Source organism: Pipra filicauda, unplaced genomic scaffold (assembly GCF_003945595.2).
Source record: "Pipra filicauda isolate LSUMZ 115617 unplaced genomic scaffold, ASM394559v2 scaffold591_size256279_pilon, whole genome shotgun sequence".
Classification (NCBI taxonomy): Eukaryota; Metazoa; Chordata; class Aves; order Passeriformes; family Pipridae; genus Pipra; species Pipra filicauda.
The window spans coordinates 170,459-187,411 of record NW_024104744.1 but is presented as its reverse complement, the minus strand read 5'-3'; the positions used below and the strand labels follow the sequence as shown (position 1 = coordinate 187,411).

The window sequence follows — 16,953 nt, the reverse complement described above, 5'->3', positions numbered from 1 at the left end:
TCCAGGGCCGGGGATCTGGAGAGCTTTAACAGCCCTGTTGTCTCAGTCTGAGGAGACTGGAATGTTTGCTAAAGAGGATGAGTTATGAGATAGACCAAACTCCTCTCTCTCAGCAGTTGTAAATTCGAAATTAAGGGGGCTTTAATCGAGGAAGTGTGGAAAAAAAAAACACAGAAGAAATAACAACCCTTTATTAAAAGATACATGTATGTTGGCAAAACCAGTAACAGAACACAAGAAAACTAGACAGCAATCCTAGGAAAATCCAAGTCTGGATGAATACTTCTCTGTCCTTTAGTGCAGTCCCAGTCGTGGCCTGCAGGGGCGCTGCTGGGCTCTGCCGGAAGTCAGCTTGAAGAAACCGGAAGTTCTCCATCAACTTCCTGTGGGACGTCCCCCATCACCCCCACATCACCACTGGCCAGTCAGAGCTCAGGTCAGCCCGGCAGTTTAATTACCTGGGCAGCCTCATCTCCTCGGATGGCGAGATTGACGGAGAGATGGACAACAGGTTAGCAAAGGCATCAAGAGCTTTGGGAAAGCTTCATAAAAGAGTTTGGCAAAATAAACACCTGAAGGAAAGCACCAAGATCAGTGTTTACAGAGCCATTGTGCTGTCTGCTCTCTTATATGGATCCAAATCATGGGTCATTTACAGCCACCACCTGCGACTCCTGGAACGCTTCCATCAACGCTGCCTCCGTACAATCCTAAACATCCACTGGTCAGATGATGTGACCAATCCATCTGTTCTAGAACAGGCAGCAGTCACAAGTATTGAGGCCATGTTGCTGAGAACACAGCTGTGCTGGGCAGGGCACGTCTCCAGGATGAAGGACCAACCACCCCCTCCCTAAGATCTTGCTTTATGGTGAACTTGCCACCGGCTGCTGCAAGAGAGGAGCCCCAAAGAGGAGATACAAGGACTGCCTGAAACAACATCTCAGCCTTGGCCATATTGATCAACAGAACTGGTCTACTCTGGCCTCCAGTTGGGAGTTCTGGAGACACACCATCTGTAACACTGCCATTTCCTTTGAGAACACACACAGGGTCACCCTTGAGGAGTGTCATAGTTTGAAATTGGCCCCTCTTGAGAGTTCGAGGGGCTCAGAGGTGATTGGGTGCCAGGGCAGTGTTCCCTGGAGAGCCAGTCACTGTCCATGTTGTTCGCTTCTGCTCAAAATCACATATCACAGCCCCGGGAGCTGCTGGCAGTTCTGTCCTGGTTGTTTTGCTGTTGGTGTCTGCTGCGTGTAGATGTTGAAGGCCAGGGGGTGGCTGGGCTCCTTCTCTCCCCCTCCGGGGGGAAGAGGGGAGCCCTGTGGCCCCCCTGACTCTGCCTAGGCCGGAGTTGGAGACAGCACTGGAATGAGTGCCTGTTTGTGAGGGATGGACTCACAAACAACTGGTAAGTGGGAGAGAGAGGGGCAGGCCCTGCGGCCAGGCCCTCTTCTTCTTTCCCCCCCCTTTGCAGCCAGGCTGCAGAGCAGGGCTGGTTTTCCCTCTCGCTCTTTAGTGAGAGTGGATGTGAGGCTCAGCATTGGAGCAGAGCCATGGACGGGCCGGAGGGGGCTCGATTGCTGGGGAGGAAATCCCAGGCAAGAATTGGAGACGGACCCCAGAGAGAGAGAGGGGGGCCTGGAGGATGTCCCTGCCGTGAACTAAAACTCAGGACAACCGAAAACCCAAAGGAGGAATCAACAGTCCAGGACGTGGACACTTGATAAGCTGAACTACACTGCAGCAGCCTATGAACCGAGGTATGAGAGGGAGAAATCACACAGCAGCAGAAGAGCAAGGACTCACAGCTGTCTTCTTGGAGTTCATGAGGAGAGAAACTGCAACAAACAACTGGAGCTTGGTGAGGGGGGAGCGTTCAGACCCAGAACACTCCCACGAGGGAAGAGACTGCCACACATCAGCCTTAAAGGCTGCTCCTGGACTAAAGTAGTTAAAAGGAGGGGCTTGAAAGGACTGACTGATAGAAATGTAATATATATATGGTTGCCTTTAGTTTGTATAGTATTTATTTGTGTAAATAAATGTACGTACTTCCCCCTTCCCCTACAGAAGCCTCTGGTCTGAAAGTTTCTTTCTGGTGTTAGGATAAATTATGAGAAGGGGTGGGGGGAAGCCTGGAAATTGGATTTTAGATTTCTAATGTGGCTCAAACTGCCACAAGGAGAAAAGGCAATGCAGGAAGAATCGTGCCTTGCAGAATTTACCACCTAAGGAGTCTTTCTGCTGTGCCTTTTGCAACCGGTCATGCCTGTCTCGTATTGGCCTTTTTAGCCACCAGCGCGCTTGTGACAAACGTGGGTAGAGCCCTCCCCAAATCTTCGTTCAAGAAGCCTGGCCATATGTGTGTGTATATATATATATATATATATATATGTATATATAATCGTGGTGGGCAGGGATGCTGTAGGGCTCTGGTGGTCACCACGTGGGGAGGGGGGTCTGAGGGGTTGGTCTCGGGTCGGGGAGGAGCTGAGAAGAAGGTGGGGGACCCTTCCCTCAATGGAAGGAAGGGGTAAGGAAAGCAGTTCACCCCCAGCAGGACTCACTGTGGTTCTCAGTTGATGGCACCCCAAAAGCTCCTCCTTTTCTCCCAGCGAGCACGGAGACTCTCCGATGAAAGCACAGCAGGTCCGGGCTGGAGCCAAAAGACAGCTCGCAGCAGCCAGGGCTGGCCAGGACGGGAGGCCACACAAACAGGCTTCCAGGCCTTCTCTCCAAATGCCCCGAACACAGACCCTGCCTCTGTCCTCGAAAGAGAACCCAGCAGTCTGAATCTCTCCCCTCCGAGCAGAGCCAGCCACCCCCTCCCAAAACTCCTCCCCTCTCCCCCCAGCCTCTGATGGGCCATCGGGGAGGAATTCGGCCAGATTATTTGTAAGGCTGATTAACTCCCTTCCCCCTTTCCATTCAAACTCTGTCTTTCCTACAGTGTGTGTGTGAGGGCAGGGGAAAGAAAAATTCTCCTGAATTTCTAACCTGTAACACCTGTGGATGTGGCACTTGGGGACATGAGTTAGTGGTAATTGGCAGTGCTGGGGAATGGACTCGATGGGCTTGGAGGCTTTTCCAACCTGAACAATTCCATCCTTCTGTAGTTCCATGTGCCATCCCACTGCTGGACCCTGCGGCCAGGCTGGAAACCCCTGGCCACCAGCAGCTCCCCCAAACTGGGAGCCTGGGAAGGGCTGGAAGAAGGGGCAGCAGACGGCGGCTCGTAAAATAGACTACATGCTTTTATTGGATTGAAAAGTTTTATGAAATGACAAAAAAAAAAATCAAATCAAGAGTTGGCAGATGCGTCGACAGTGGGGGGATCCCCAACCCCTTCTCCAGAAGCATCCACAGGTCTCCGCCACCACAAGCAGCTCCAGCCCGGGCAGCCCCTGCATGGGGGGCACCCACAGGACCCCAACCCCGCTGGCGTTCCCAGGGCACCCTGCCCATGACACTGGGGTGCCCAGGAATTGAGGTGCCCAGGAATCGGGGTGCCCGGGCAGCAGCCCCGGCCGTGGGGCCAAGCACGTCCCCCCACCCCAGGGAATTGCAGGCACTTAGTCACTGAGAGGAATTTTTCACTTGTCTCAAAGCAACAGTGGAATTGTCTAACTCCCACCTACGGAACAAAAAACACCTTTATAGCCCTTCCTGTGTTGTCAGGACACGAATATATTACTCTGGCATAAAGCAAGGCCCCGGGGGCTCCCGGCATCCCACCCTCCTCTTCCTCCCCCATCTGCATCCTCCTGTGCCTCGGCAGGAGAAGCCCCCTCCTCACCTCCAGGGGTGTGCGGGATGGCGGCTCAGGGGGCTGGGGATGGAGGGGGTGGGAACAGGGACCCCAGGCTTTGGGGGGTGCTGTGGTGCCAGGGAGCCGCCTCGAGGGGGGCGGGAGGGGTCTGGGGGCTCCGCTGGCAGCTCCAGTGCTGAGCCTGGAGGGAGCTGGGAGCGGGGCTGGGGGATGGAGCTCATCCCTGAAGATGGAGCGAGGCGAGGCTCAGGGACGGAGCAGGGCTCATCCCAAGGGATGGAGAGGTGCCCATCCCCAGGGACAGAGCGAGGGTGAGCCCAGGGAAGGAGCAGGGCTCATCCCAAGGGACAGGCTCTGCCCAGGGGTGGAGGGAGGGTCAGCCCACGGCTGCTGTCCCAAACGGTGACCCCCTCAGTGGCCGGGGCTGTGCTGGGGGACACCCACTGGGCCGAGGGCTCTGAGCAGCAGGATGTGACCCACGAGGTGCCAGGGGAGGATGGGAGAGCCCCTGAGCCCCGGGGAGTGGCTGGGGACAGGCTGAGACCCATGGCCAGCTGTGCTGGCACCAGGAGGTGGCCCTGGGCACGGGGGATGCTGCCACACGAGCCTCCTGCACCCACTGCATCCCTCGGGGAGGGCACAGAGCCCCCGGGCTGCTCCAGGGACGGAGCCAGGAGAGCAGAGGGTGTTGTCGGGGTCCTGCCAGCCCAGCCTCTGTCCCCTGCCCTGCAGAGCCCTGCAGTGTCCTGCTCCCCCCCCCCGGCCCTGCCAGGCCGGGACAGGGCACACAGGGACAGGGGACGGGCCCTGCTCCCGGGAGCTCCCTCCTCTTTGTGTGGACATGATGGCTGGACCTGGCTCTGCTCCAACGCCCCTCGGGACTGCCCTGCCCTCCGTGTTCCACCCCGGCGGGGTCTGGAGCAGTCCTGGGCACTGGGGAGGGTGCCCGGGGAAGTGAGGCCAAGGGCAGGCGTGGGCTCCTTCCCCCGGGCTCCAGCCCCCCCGGCCGGGCAGAGCAGTGCGGGGACAGCCCCGTGCCCCCTCCCCGAGACCCAGCGGGGCCGCCCCGGCACGGGCGGGACGTGGGGACGGGGGACACGCGGGGACGGGGACACGCGAGTACCGGCAGGGGCAGAGTCCTCCCCTGCTCCCGCTTACGCGGAGCTGCTCAGGAGGGGTCCCCCCTCCCGACGGCGAAGCCACGGGGGCCGCGGTGGAAAAGTGACTCGGGGAAAGGAGGGAGAACCGCTGTGCCCGGAGTCAGCCCGAGGGGCAGCGGGGGCTCCGCGGGAGCGGCCGCCCCCCCTCCGGCCGGCCTGTGCAAAAGTCGGAGGAGGCAGGAAAAAAAAATCAAGAGTAACGACGATAAAAAATAAAATAAAAAAACAAAACCACATTGAAACCAAACCCAAAGGCCGCGTGGCTGAGCGGAGCAGGAGTAACTGGAAGCCATGCACAGCAAAGCCGGGAGCGCAGCAGGGAGGGAGGGGGGCTGTTCTCCCGGGGGAGCCGGCGGCGGCGCGGTTTTTCTTCTCGGAGATCGGGAAATAAATAAGTTTAAATAGCTCCCCCCGTGCCGGACTCGGGTGCGGAGGGAGGGCGGCGGGTGCCGGGGCCGCGCTGCGTTCCCGGTGCGATCCGGCCCCGGGCCCGGCGGGACGCGCTCCTGGGGGCTCCCCCCCCGCTACTTCTTGGGCTTCTTGAAGATCTTTAGGGGGAACTTTTTCTTGCTCTGGCCGGGGTCAACCTCGTCGCCCGTGAGGCTGCTGTCCTCGTCCCCCGGGCTCTTCTTGGCGGCCAGCTGCGGGATGCGGGTGCTCTTGGCGCCGGGGGGCCGGCAGTCAGAGATGGGGGAGGGGGTGTCGGGGTCGGGGGAGCTGGGGCTGTGCGACCGCGACGAATCCGAGTGGCTGGGCTTGCCGGCCGTCGGGTGGCTGATCTCCCCCAGGCTGGAGGACTTCTCCATGCCGTGGTTCACCATCATCATCTTCTTCATCGCCATGGGGCTCTCGGGCAGCCGCTCCGGCAAAGGCCCCGGCCCGGGGGGCTCCGCGTGCCGGCTGCCGCCGTTGGGGGTGGGCGCGGCGGGGCCCGGGTGGCCGGGGACAGCCTCCTCCACGGAGCGGGTCAGCAGCGTGGGCCGGGCAGCCAGGAGCTTGGGGGCCGAGCTGGGAATACGCTGGTGGTCGCTCAGGTGCGGGATGGAGGAGTCGGAGTCGGAGCGAGTCAAGTCTCTGCGGTGGGAGGGGAGGACACGCGTTAGTGCCGCCGGGGCCGGGCTGGTCCGAGCCCGCACACACACGGATGTGGGGGATGGAGGGACCCCTCCAGGACTGCAGGACCCCGGGGAGGGGCAGTGGGGCAGGCGCCCACCCCGCTCTGCCCCTCTGTACGAGCAGGGGCACCCCCAGGGCCGGGGGCTCATCCTGCCCGGTGCCAACTTCCAGCACACGGGGCAAAGCGACCCACCAAGTGCAGCCCCAGCACGGGGCTCACCGACGGGGGACGTGAGTACACGGGGGCAGAAGGGAACCCACCCCCTCCCCGTGGATCCCGGTGGGAGCTGGGAGGGGTCCCGGCTCGCCCTGGAGCACCGGTGCCCCCAGAGCTGCAGGACTGGGGGAGCTGCCCCCGAGGGTCCCTCAGCCATCGCCGGTACCCCCGTGTGCGCCCACCCCCCCTGCCCTCCCCGCACACACAGCCCCGACCCTGCCCCGCTCCGGGCTCAGCCGCTGCCAGCCCCTAATCCCGAGGCAGGAATTAGAGCCCGGCCGTGCCCGCACGAAGCCATGCCCAGCGCGTGCCCCCACAGCGGTTTGTGCCCAGCCTGGTGCCTGCCGGGGACGGCAAAGGGAGCCCGAGGGGCTCCCGGAGCCTCTGTGGAGAGTGGGAGGTGGGAGGGAGGGGGAAATGGCAAGTCACAGCTCACTCCTCCCCGCCGGAGGGGCCGGGGGGTGCTGGCCCCACACCCCCGGGGTCCCTGCACAGCCACCACCCCCATGGCAACACCCGGCACTGCACGGACACCCCTGGCACGGGCACAGGGATGGGGGCACGAGGGGACCCCAAACACAGGAGAGTGGTGTGGAATGGGATGGAAATGGAGAGGAAAACAGCAGAGGACAGAGAAGCAGAAGAGTGAGAAGAGATGGAGCTGCCCAGTTCCTCAGCCCCCCTGGCCCCTGCACAGACTCCCAGGACAGGGGTCACCAAACCCATCCACAGAGCACGAGCAGCCCCCAGATCCTCTCCTACGGTACCACCATGAATAACAGCAACCTGGAAGCTGCAAAAGAGAGGCAAGACAAGAGAAAACACCCTCAACACAGAGATGGAACCTCTGGAGAGACATCCAGGCAGTACTGGGGAGATGCTCAGGAATCCCAGAATGGTTTGGTTGGGAAGGACCTTAAAGCTCATCTAGTGCCACCCCTGCCATGGGCAGGGACACCTTCCACCAGCCCAGGGTGCTCCAAGCCCCGTCCAACCTGGCCTGGGACACTTCCAGGGATCCAGGGCAGCCACAGCTTCTCTGGGAAACCTGGGCCAGGGCCTCCCCACCCTCCCAGCCAGCAATTCCTTCCCAATATCCCATCTAACCCTGCCCTCTGGCAGTGGGAAGCCATTCCCCCTTGTCCCAGGTCCCTCTCCAGCTCTCCTGGAGCCCCTTTAGGCCCTGCCAGGGGCTCTCAGCTCTCCCTGGAGCCTTCTCTTCTCCAGGTGAACCCCCCCAGCTCTCCCAGCCTGGCTCCAGAGCAGAGGGGCTCCAGCCCTTGGAGCAGCTCCATGGCCTCCTCTGGCCTCTCTCCAGCAGCTCCATGTCCTTCCCGTGCTGAGCCCCCAGGGCTGGAGGCAGCTCTGCAGGGGGGTGTCACCTGAGTGGGCAGAGGGGCAGGACCCCCACACCCCCAGGTCCTTCTCCCCAGTGCTGCCCCCAATCCATTCTCCCCAGCCCGTGTGCTGGGACTGTCCTGACCCAGGTGCCAGTTTGCACTTGGCCTTGTTGAACTCCATGAGCTTGGCACAGTCCCACCTCTGCAGCCTGTCCAGGTCCCTCTGGATGCCCCATCCCTTCCCTGTGGCCTGTGACTGCCCCACACAGTCCCACAGCAGCAGAGGTGCTGGGGGTGCCCTCGATCCGTGTCGCCGAAGGAGCCGTTCCACAGTCCCAGGCCCGATCCTGAGGAAGCCACTTGTCCCCGGTGTCCACAGCAAGTGGGGGCACACACAGACCTGGAGTCCCAGCTGTCCCAGCACAGGGTGGTTGTACAGCCCAGGAAGATTCTCCTTGTACTGGAACGGGGTATTTTAACAAAACCCACAGAATAAAGTCGGGCTCTCGTTCACCAGCTCCACAGGAATACACGGAGGACAAGGGGATCCTGAAACCCCATGGATGGCTGGGATACAGCCCTGGATCCACTGCAGGAGCCCAGCTGTGGAGAACTCCTCTCCTGTCTTCCCCAGAAGCAACAAGCCCCCGGCACTGCTGGGCTGGTCCTTGTGCCTTGCACATGGAGCTGATCCCGCCGATATCCGAGTGCTGGAGCCACATCCCCGGGTCAGTGGCAGGGGAGAACACAACAGTCCGGATGGTGTGAACTCCCTGGCTATTCTGAGGGAGCAGCTGGAGGCTGCCCAAGGCAGACACCAGCCATGGATCCCACGTGTGGAGCCACGGAGCTCCCAAGGCCACAGGCAGGTCCCACAGAAGGTCACAGTCACGGCTGGTGGCCCACAGCTTTCTCTGGGAGAACTGGGAGAACTGGGCCATGGGAACAGCAGCAGCAGCCATGAAACCTGATGGGGCTGAACATGGGGGTGTTTGAGCCAATCCCAGAACCTGGATGCAGATGGGATCCACACACCGGGGCTGGGAGAGCTCGGGATGCTGCCAGTGCCTGCAGACAGACCCTGACTGTGAGCACAACCTTCAGCTCCTTCCCTCTGAGCAATCCAGGGTCTGCTGCTCTGCCCCAGCGTTTCTGGCTCATGCCAGTGCTTAACACACCTGTGCTGGGAACTCCTGTCTGGACACTCCCTGTTCCCTCTCCCAGGGCAGGGGGGTGGAAGCCACCCCATGCACGTGCTGAGCTGCTGGTGAGATGCTGCCAGGGCTGAACATCCACTTTCAGAGGCTTGTTTTCTCCACAAATCCCTGGAAAGTGCCCCCTTTCCAGGAAAACAAGGCAGACTGGCTGCAGGGGTTGGCACAGCCCGATGCCAAGCTGGGTCCCAGCACAGCCAGGAGAGAAGAGAGGTTGTGGGGCAGAACCTTGGCCTGGGAATGGGGTCAGCTGGAGCCAGGGCCAGGGGAAGGTGGGATCATCTCCAGGCAGGATCATCACCAAGGAGGTGGGAGAGCCCTGAGGGGTCACAGCATGTCATGGCAGGTCCAGCAACACCTGCTCACTTCAACCTTGTAACTCCACAAAGCATCTTCTTGTCCATGAAATCCAACCCAACCCTTCTGGCTGCCTCAGTCCCACAGGGATCCGGGCGCGGGTCGGTGAATAAATCCTTTAAAAACAAGCAAGAGAGGGGCAACTACAGCAAAACCTGGATTTTTAAACTGAGGTGACCTCAGGGATGTGTGAAGAGGGCGAGTTTTCCCTGCTGAGCTCCAGAGTCTCTCCCTCTGTCCCGCAGGTCCTGCAGTTTCCAATCCAGACGGGCCCAGAGCAATCCCACGGTGGTGGCAGCGCGTGGAGCGAACGACACCGGCAGCTGGAGAGCCCTCTCTGCTCCAGGAGGAATTTCTCCCCTGGGAGCAGACACTGGGAACCCGATCCCTGGACAGCTGGTCCCGTGGGAGGCGCAGGAGGAGCAGCAGGAGCAGGTCCTTGGTGACCCCACGGCCGTGTCCCTCCCAGGGTGGCTCTCCCTGGGCACCTGGGGGGTGGTTTGGGGGTTCCATGTCCCCATTCCTGCTGTGGCTGTCGCTGCTGTTCCTGGGATCCCTTCCCTGGAGCAGAGGGCAGCACTGTGCCAGGTCCCACCTCGCTGGACCCCCAGTTTGTCTCTGGGCTCATCATCTGGGGGGGCTGAAGGAGCTGAGGGGAATCAGCCCAGGAGGACCCAATTCCCAAATATCCCAACGGTCTGAGCTAACCCATTTCATACACAACCCACCCAGCTGTAACTCAGGAATATATTCCCGAGGGACAGAGGGAAATGCAGTGACTGCTGAGCCCAGCACACAGTGGCACATCCCCGGGGGGCAGCAGAGCCCAGCCTGCTGTGCCAGGCTCCAGGGACATCCCGGCACATGGCACAGAGCCACCATGCCAGGGACAATCCAAGGGACACCTGACAGACCAGGACACACACAGGAAGCAGCTGTGGCACCCACGGGCTGATTTTGGGAGCTGAACACCAGCAGCTGGAAACTTCTGCTGGGATTCTCTACAGCGCCAAGTGCCCCTTTTCCTGGTGGTTCCCGCAAGGAAGTGCACAGGGGAGGTTTGCAGGTCTGCATCCACGGGGACGGGATTCCTGGGATCACACTGGCTGTGTCAGGGACAGCAGGAGGAGGGGACACTCCCAAGCCCAGTGCTGGGACAAGAGGGAGCAAAGAGCATTGCCAGGATATTTCCATCATCTTGGGTGAGGCCCAGCTAAGGCCTGGCCTGTATCCCACTGTATCCCTAAGGATTATGCTCCTGAACCAGTATGGCACCTTGTGAAGAGGAAAAGCTGTCCCAGGACACAGCCAGACCTCGATGGGATGCCAGGAAAGGGCCCTTCAGAGGAAGCACTTCTGTGGAGCAACAGGAGCCACTGATGGCTCATCCCTCCTGGAAACCTCGGAGCAGAACAGGAAAACACTTGGAGCCTCAGCCTTCCTCCATCCCAGCAGTGCTCACTGCTCTCTTCCCTGGATCCAGCACACCTACAGCCACCCAGACTCCAACAGCACTCACCTGCCTGAGGGCAGGAAGGATCCGCTTCCACCCACACCTCCTACCCTGCTCCATGATCCCACCAATCCCACCGATCCCACGGGAGTGCTGCCAATGAGGGAGGGTGAGAGGATGGCATGGACTGACTGGGCAATGAGGGAGGGTGAGGGGATGGCATGGACTGACTGGGCAAACAAAGTGGAGAGCAAAGCATGGAGTGAGGAAAGGCTGGAGTGCAGGAAGCCTGGGAGCAGAGGGGGAGCAGGGGAAGGGGTAGGAAGAGGATCTGGAACAAACCCCTGTTTTTCCCCAGCCCTGCAGCCCAAGGGGAATTTTTCCAGGGGGTCCCGCTCGGGCACATCCTGGCACAGGGCTGAAGGAAGCCCAGAGGCTGCCCTGGGCAGGGTCTGCTCCCCCAGCCCTCACTCCTCACCCCTCCCTGCCCTGGGCAGGGTCTGCTCCCCCAGCCCTCACTCCTCACCCCTCCCTGCCCTGGGCAGGGTCTGCTCCCCCAGCCCTCACTCCTCACCCCTCCCTGCCCGGAGCATCCCCTGCTCTGGGCTCCTCATCCCATGCCCAGCGTGTGGCACCAGGGCACAAAAGCTTCTCCTAAGGCAAATTCCCAAACTTGCTGTAGGGTTGAGCTCCTGAGCAGCCTCAGTGCAAATCCAACAGCAGTTTCCTTCCTTCCACCCTTCGGGAGCTGTGAATTACTCATTTCCCTGGATTCCTGACTCTCTCCCTCCCTTTGCTTTGGCTGCCGCCTCCCTTCCCAGCTGGAGAAGGGCCATGGTGGGGATTTGGTCCTACACTCCCATCTCCACGAGCTCTATCCACCTGAGGCAGGCACTGGCAGCAGAAACCTCTGTGCACACACAGCCCCCTCCAGCCCCTCTCCCCCTGGAATCCCGGGATCCCGCAGCACTCCGGCCCGGAACCGCTCTGACCTTATTTGCGCCGGATCCTCTGAAGCCAATTGCAAAAGAGAAGCAGAGAGTGAGGAGTGGAGGGAGCAGCTCCCTGCCAGGATAACCCGGCAGGACTCCAGAGACAGCGATGCCCAGCCTTTCCCGGGGGGAAGGGCTCCTTGGAGCTCCCCCAGCACTGGCACGTGCCCGCTGTGGGAGAGGCCAACGCGCCCCAGCAGCCCCAACACTCGGGGGGCACCTTCCTGCTACCAAGGGAGCCAGGGGTTTGTGGGGTCGCGCTCTGGTCCTTGGAGTGACTCCCTGGAAGGCCTTTCTCAGCCTCCCCCGCTGTCCTGCCTGACTGCCCGGGAGGCTGTGGAGCTCCAGGGGTGTCTGGGAAGGCCCCAGCACTGGGGATATCGAGGAGGAGAGATCCGTCGGTCACGGCGGCGTTTTTAGGGATGCATCAAAGCAGGATCTGCTGATGATGCACTTGGATAAAACAATTAACAGCGACAAAACAACATCTTTGGGCACCCAGCTCCTGGCTTCCGCTGTCTGGAATGAGCAGGGATGGATGAGGTGGGGGGAGTCGCTGCTATTGTGTAGCTGGAGCAAATCCCGGGTGAAAGGTTCCCACTGTCATTAATTATCCTGCCTCAGGGGACAGACTTTGCCTTGGGAACAGGGAGGGGACATTCCAGCTGCTGATGAGGACCAAGGTTAGGCCCCCAGTTATTCCCTCCAAATGACCTCTCAGCACCACCCCTTTCCCTCTCCGGGATCCCCAGACCAGATCCCATTTCCCTCTGCCACTCCCGGGGGTCTGCAGGGTCTTTCACCTGGGCAGGAATTCTGTGTATTACAGGCCTCAGGTGGAAACTAAACACGTTTAAACACCTCTTTTGGACAGAGGTCATCAGCCCCAAGGCCCCTGGGATGAGCCCTCCCTTCTGCAGAGCCAGGGAGCCGATGGCAACAGGGACCAGCAGCATTCCCAGCTCTTACCAGTCTAACTCGGACACTGTGACTGAGCTCCCATCAGCAGGGATTAATCCAGAGTTTAATCATGCTGCTTCTCATCATCCCCAAACAAACATTTATGAATTAACTGATGCTGCTCTTTAACTCTCCATTGTGGAGCGGGTGCAGGAGTTTCCCCCTCAACATTCCAGACTCCAGCATCTGCCTGGGGCTCCTCAGCTTTGAGACACAACTCAGGGAGCAGGTGGAACATCCAGAGCAGAGACTGTGTAGTGGTTTGAACCTTGTTCTCCCCAGAGGCTAAGAGAAGTGGTAGACCCCAAGGGGTGGAAACCCCTGGAAGTTTTGAAGTTCTGCCCAATGGGCACTCCTGCAGAAATGTAAACATACCACAACCAGACCGGAAAAGAAGAGTTGTAGTTTGGTTGTGGTAGGAGAGGTGGCCATGTTGTAGAGCCACGAGGTAGGGGCTCTGAGCCCCTTGGGGCCTCTGGCCCCCTCCCAGCCCCTGGCTGGGGGGCTGCAGGGACCTGGAACAGCATAAAGCTGGGCTAGGGCCTGTAGTTATGCCGGGAGATGATGGCAGCAGCCAGCCCTCCCACCGCCTGCCCTGAGTGCTGGGACACCCTGAGACACGAGCACACATCCCACTGCTCCTGAGCTGGGGGATCCAGCACTGCAGGCACAGCACCTGGAGCTGCTGCATCCATGACCCTGTGGGACAAGGAGCTCCTGGGCCCTGCTCAGACCAAAGCCACCCAAGGAACGGGACCCTCTGCTTGGGGCCCAGAACATTCCTGACCTGGCTGTTGGAGCAGCCCAGTTCAATCAGACAGGACTCCTGCACCTCCCTCACACCAGCAGGTGAATCAGGAGGGCTCAGGGGTGTGCAGGACAACCAGCCCCTGGCATCCTCCAGGTCTCCAAAGAGCCAACTCAGAGGGACCAAGCTAAAGCCAGTGATCCAGCAACAGAAGCTCCAACTGCCTCCTCAGACGTTCCTTGGCCAAAACACACCCATTCCTCATCCCTGCCAAGCCAGAGTCACTCTGGAACACATTCCTGAGCTGCTGCTTCACCACCTCCTACAACCATCCCGAATTTCACAAACACAACCTCACGGTCCCACCCGCCACGTTCCCCTTGCAATTTGCTTGTGAAGGCCCCAAACAAGTCCAGGCTTCAAACCAGGCCGGGGTTTGATGCTCAGTTGTGGTGCCTCCTCAGAGGTGGAACCTCACTCGTTTTGGGATAACCCAGTGCCCGGGAATTCTCATTTGCTCAGCTACAGTGGAACAACAGCACAGCGCCTTGGGAACGCCCCCACTGAGCTCCTGGGTGTGGGGATGGCCCATGGAACACTCCTTGGAGGCTCCAGGGGCTCGGGAGAGCGGTGGGAGGAACAAACAGGCAGATAAACCATGAAATAAAGGCCCAGAGGGAAAGGGCGGGAGGAATGTGGCAGAAAGAGCACCCGGGCAAGCGGCAGCTCCGAGGCCCAGCAGGCAGGAGGCAGCTAGAAAAGAAACAGCAAATATACCCAAAGCTCCCAGTGCGACAGCGAACTCCAGAGGTGACATCAGGAGGGGGCAGGTCGGGGGTGGAGTCCATCTGGAGGAAATAAGAGGTGGTGTGATGGTAATAGACAGGGTGGACATGGCAAGCAGGAGCAGCGGTGGTGGTGGATGAGGAGCAGGAGGTGGAGGAGGTGGAGGCAGGCGATGGGCCGGCGCCGGGCAGGTCGCAGCTGAAGGACTGTCCGGAGGAGAGGCTCGGCATTCGGCGCACGGACGCTCGGCCCGCCCGGAACGGCGCCGCGGGGCCCGGCTCGGGCTGCCCGGGCACGGAACCCTCTACCAACCTCTGCGATCCGTGGCCGTGCTGGGCGTCCACCAGGCGCTGCCGGACCGTGCTGGGCAGGGCAGGAGCTGCGGAGACAAAGGACAGGCTGAGGGCACGTCCTGCGGGCCAGGAACGCCGTGCCAGAGCTGCCACCCCCAGGAACGCCGTGCCAGAGCTGCCACCCCCCAGGAATGCTGTGCCACAGCTGCCACCCCAGGAATGCTGTGCCACAGCTGCCACCCCCAGGAATGGAGTGCCAGAGCTGCCACCCCAGGAATGCTGTGCCACAGCTGCCACCCCCAGGAATGCTGTGCCACAGCTGCCACCCCCAGGAATGGAGTGCCAGAGCTGCCACCCCCAGGAATGCTGTGCCACAGCTGCCACCCCCAGGAATGCTGTGCCACAGCTGCCACCCGTGGCACTGGCGCTGCCCCACCGCGAGCCAGCGGTTACGCCCATTTAATGCAGAAGCAGCTTTAAGCTGGTGCTGAACATGCTGGATTAATGCCCAGCCCGTGGAGAACTCCGACATGGCTGATGGAGGTGCCTCTGAACACCTTATCTGAGCATCTTGCTTGAAGCAGAACCTGGCTGTGGGATTCATCCCACCTAATCAATCCCACCCGGTTCCCAGGGAGCCAAGAACTGGGCACCTCCAGGCCATGAGCCATCCCACCCTCGTGGACACCACATGGCTCAGGTGGGACCTACACAGCCCAAAACAGGAGCCTCAGGTGAGCAGAGCAGGTCAGTGTTGGTACCCAAAGCTGTCACTTCCAGAGCTCAGCTCTGCTCCCAGTTACAGCATCATCGTGCCAGTGGAGTGCCAGAGTAAAGCACTGAAATTGTGGAATCATAGAAGAGTTGGGAAGGAATTGATGTCTGTGAGGGTGGGGAGGCCCTGGCCCAGGTTGCCCAGAGAAGCTGTGGCTGCCCCTGGATCCCTGGAAGTGTCCAAGGCCAGGTTGGACGGGGTTTGGAGCACCCTGGGCTGGTGGAAGGTGTCCCTGCCCATGGCAGGGGTGGCACTGGATGGGCTTTGAGGTCCCTCCCAACCCAAACCTTCTGGAACTCGTGCCTCATTCCTCCACGCCTGCAATGGTGGCTCTGGGCCCAGAGTGGCCTCACCTGCTCCCAGCCTGTTCCATGACCACAGTTCCTCAGCCCCTGCACTCCCTGAGCCCCTGGACCCAGAGCCAAGGGAGGCCCCTTCCCCTGCTCGGAGCCGTGGGCACCATCCCCTCCATCAGGCCGAGCATTTCATGGAAAACTGGGGATCCCAGGCCTGCACCCCCAGCCCAGCAGGCTGGCTGTGCTCCAGCCCCTGGCTGTCACCCATACAAGATGTTCCTCCTTTTGCAGGAGATAAGGTGTTCAGGATTGTCCAGGATTGTCCAGGATTTCTTATGTGCATAAGAAATAAATGTACAAATGGGTTAAAAAGGTGAAAAGACAGGAAAGCTCAGAAATGGAGGAAGAGAAGGAGAGCTCCTTTGGGAATGAAGAACCAGCAATCCCTGCTCTGAAAACTCCCAACTGGGACACACAGGGCTCTTCTGACAGAGCAACTCCTTCTGAAGGATCCACAGGGATATATTTCAAGTTGAAGAAGGAATAAGAAGGAATAATTCTGGTAATTTGGCTGTTTCCACATGCCCAGGGTGAATTCCAGTCTCTCCCACTGCTCAGGTTTGCTGCTCCTTGGATCCTACGCTCCATCCATGACCCTGTCCCTGCACAGTTTTACACCATCCACTTCCTACTTCAAGACATTTCTTCTTCAGCTCCAGAGTTGCAATTCCAGTCTGGGAGCCTCACTGTGGGGGCCCACAGGGATCCCCCTGCAGAGGAACTAACTGGGGTGACGGGTTTCTCCTGCAGATTTCTCTTTCCCTTGGGCCACATTTTTTTTTCCTGAGGATTCCCTATTTTTTTCCTGATGTTCCACTCCTCATTTACTGACTTGACACCTTCCCCCTCTGCACCTCTCTTTGCCATCACTTATCCTGGGATGAGCTCCTGAGCACAGGCTGGGACCTTGCTCCCAAAACCACCATTTCCCTCCAGACACACATTTTGCCAACATTCCCCAAATAACCTGCCCAGCATTCCAAGGAAAACCCCTAATGGCACGGCCCTGGCCGGGGCTGGTGCACACCCTCCTGCTCCATCCTGAAGGAAAGGCTCCAGCCCAAGCCAGGAGGCTGTGTGCCATCCCCATGGCATCAGGGCACCGGGGCACAGGTTGCCCTAAGAGGTGGCACTGCTCAGTCCACTGAAGGATCCAAGGGAACACGGCACAGAGGGATGGGGGAGCCCTGCCGGCGGCCGGGAGGGAGGTGGGATGGGAAAGGGAGCGTTGTCACCTCCTCCTGGCCTCACCTGGATCCTGCATCTCCACTTCAGGGGTAGAACCCAGTGACCCCAACCCTCCAGAATCCCTAACTGCACCCAGGACACGTGAGAGCTGAGCTGGGATCCTTCTTCATCCCACCAGACTCTTCCCGGGGTTAGTACAGGAGCCGCCGGCTCAGTGAGGAGACAT

At 60.1% G+C, this 16,953-nt stretch overlaps 1 protein-coding gene across 5 annotated transcripts in view; it reads right to left on the bottom strand.

Annotated features, from left to right (window-relative positions):
* Positions 1-3,236: 3,236 nt before the first annotated feature.
* Positions 3,237-16,953, bottom strand: part of STIM1 (stromal interaction molecule 1) — a 69,839-nt gene continuing 56,122 nt past the window's right edge. The window contains exons 11-14 of one of the 5 annotated variants that reach the window (XM_039387834.1): positions 14,428-14,494; positions 14,107-14,177; positions 11,622-11,640; positions 3,237-6,006 (exon numbers count right to left, since the gene is read on the bottom strand). In XM_039387834.1, the coding sequence (XP_039243768.1) occupies positions 5,457-6,006; positions 11,622-11,640; positions 14,107-14,177; positions 14,428-14,494 (707 nt within the window). In that variant the 3' untranslated portion in view covers positions 3,237-5,456. Of the gene's footprint in view, positions 6,007-11,621; positions 11,641-14,106; positions 14,495-16,953 lie in introns of all 5 variants that reach the window. The other 4 variants (XM_039387837.1, XM_039387838.1, XM_027719396.2 and 1 more) reach the window with 4 other exon arrangements.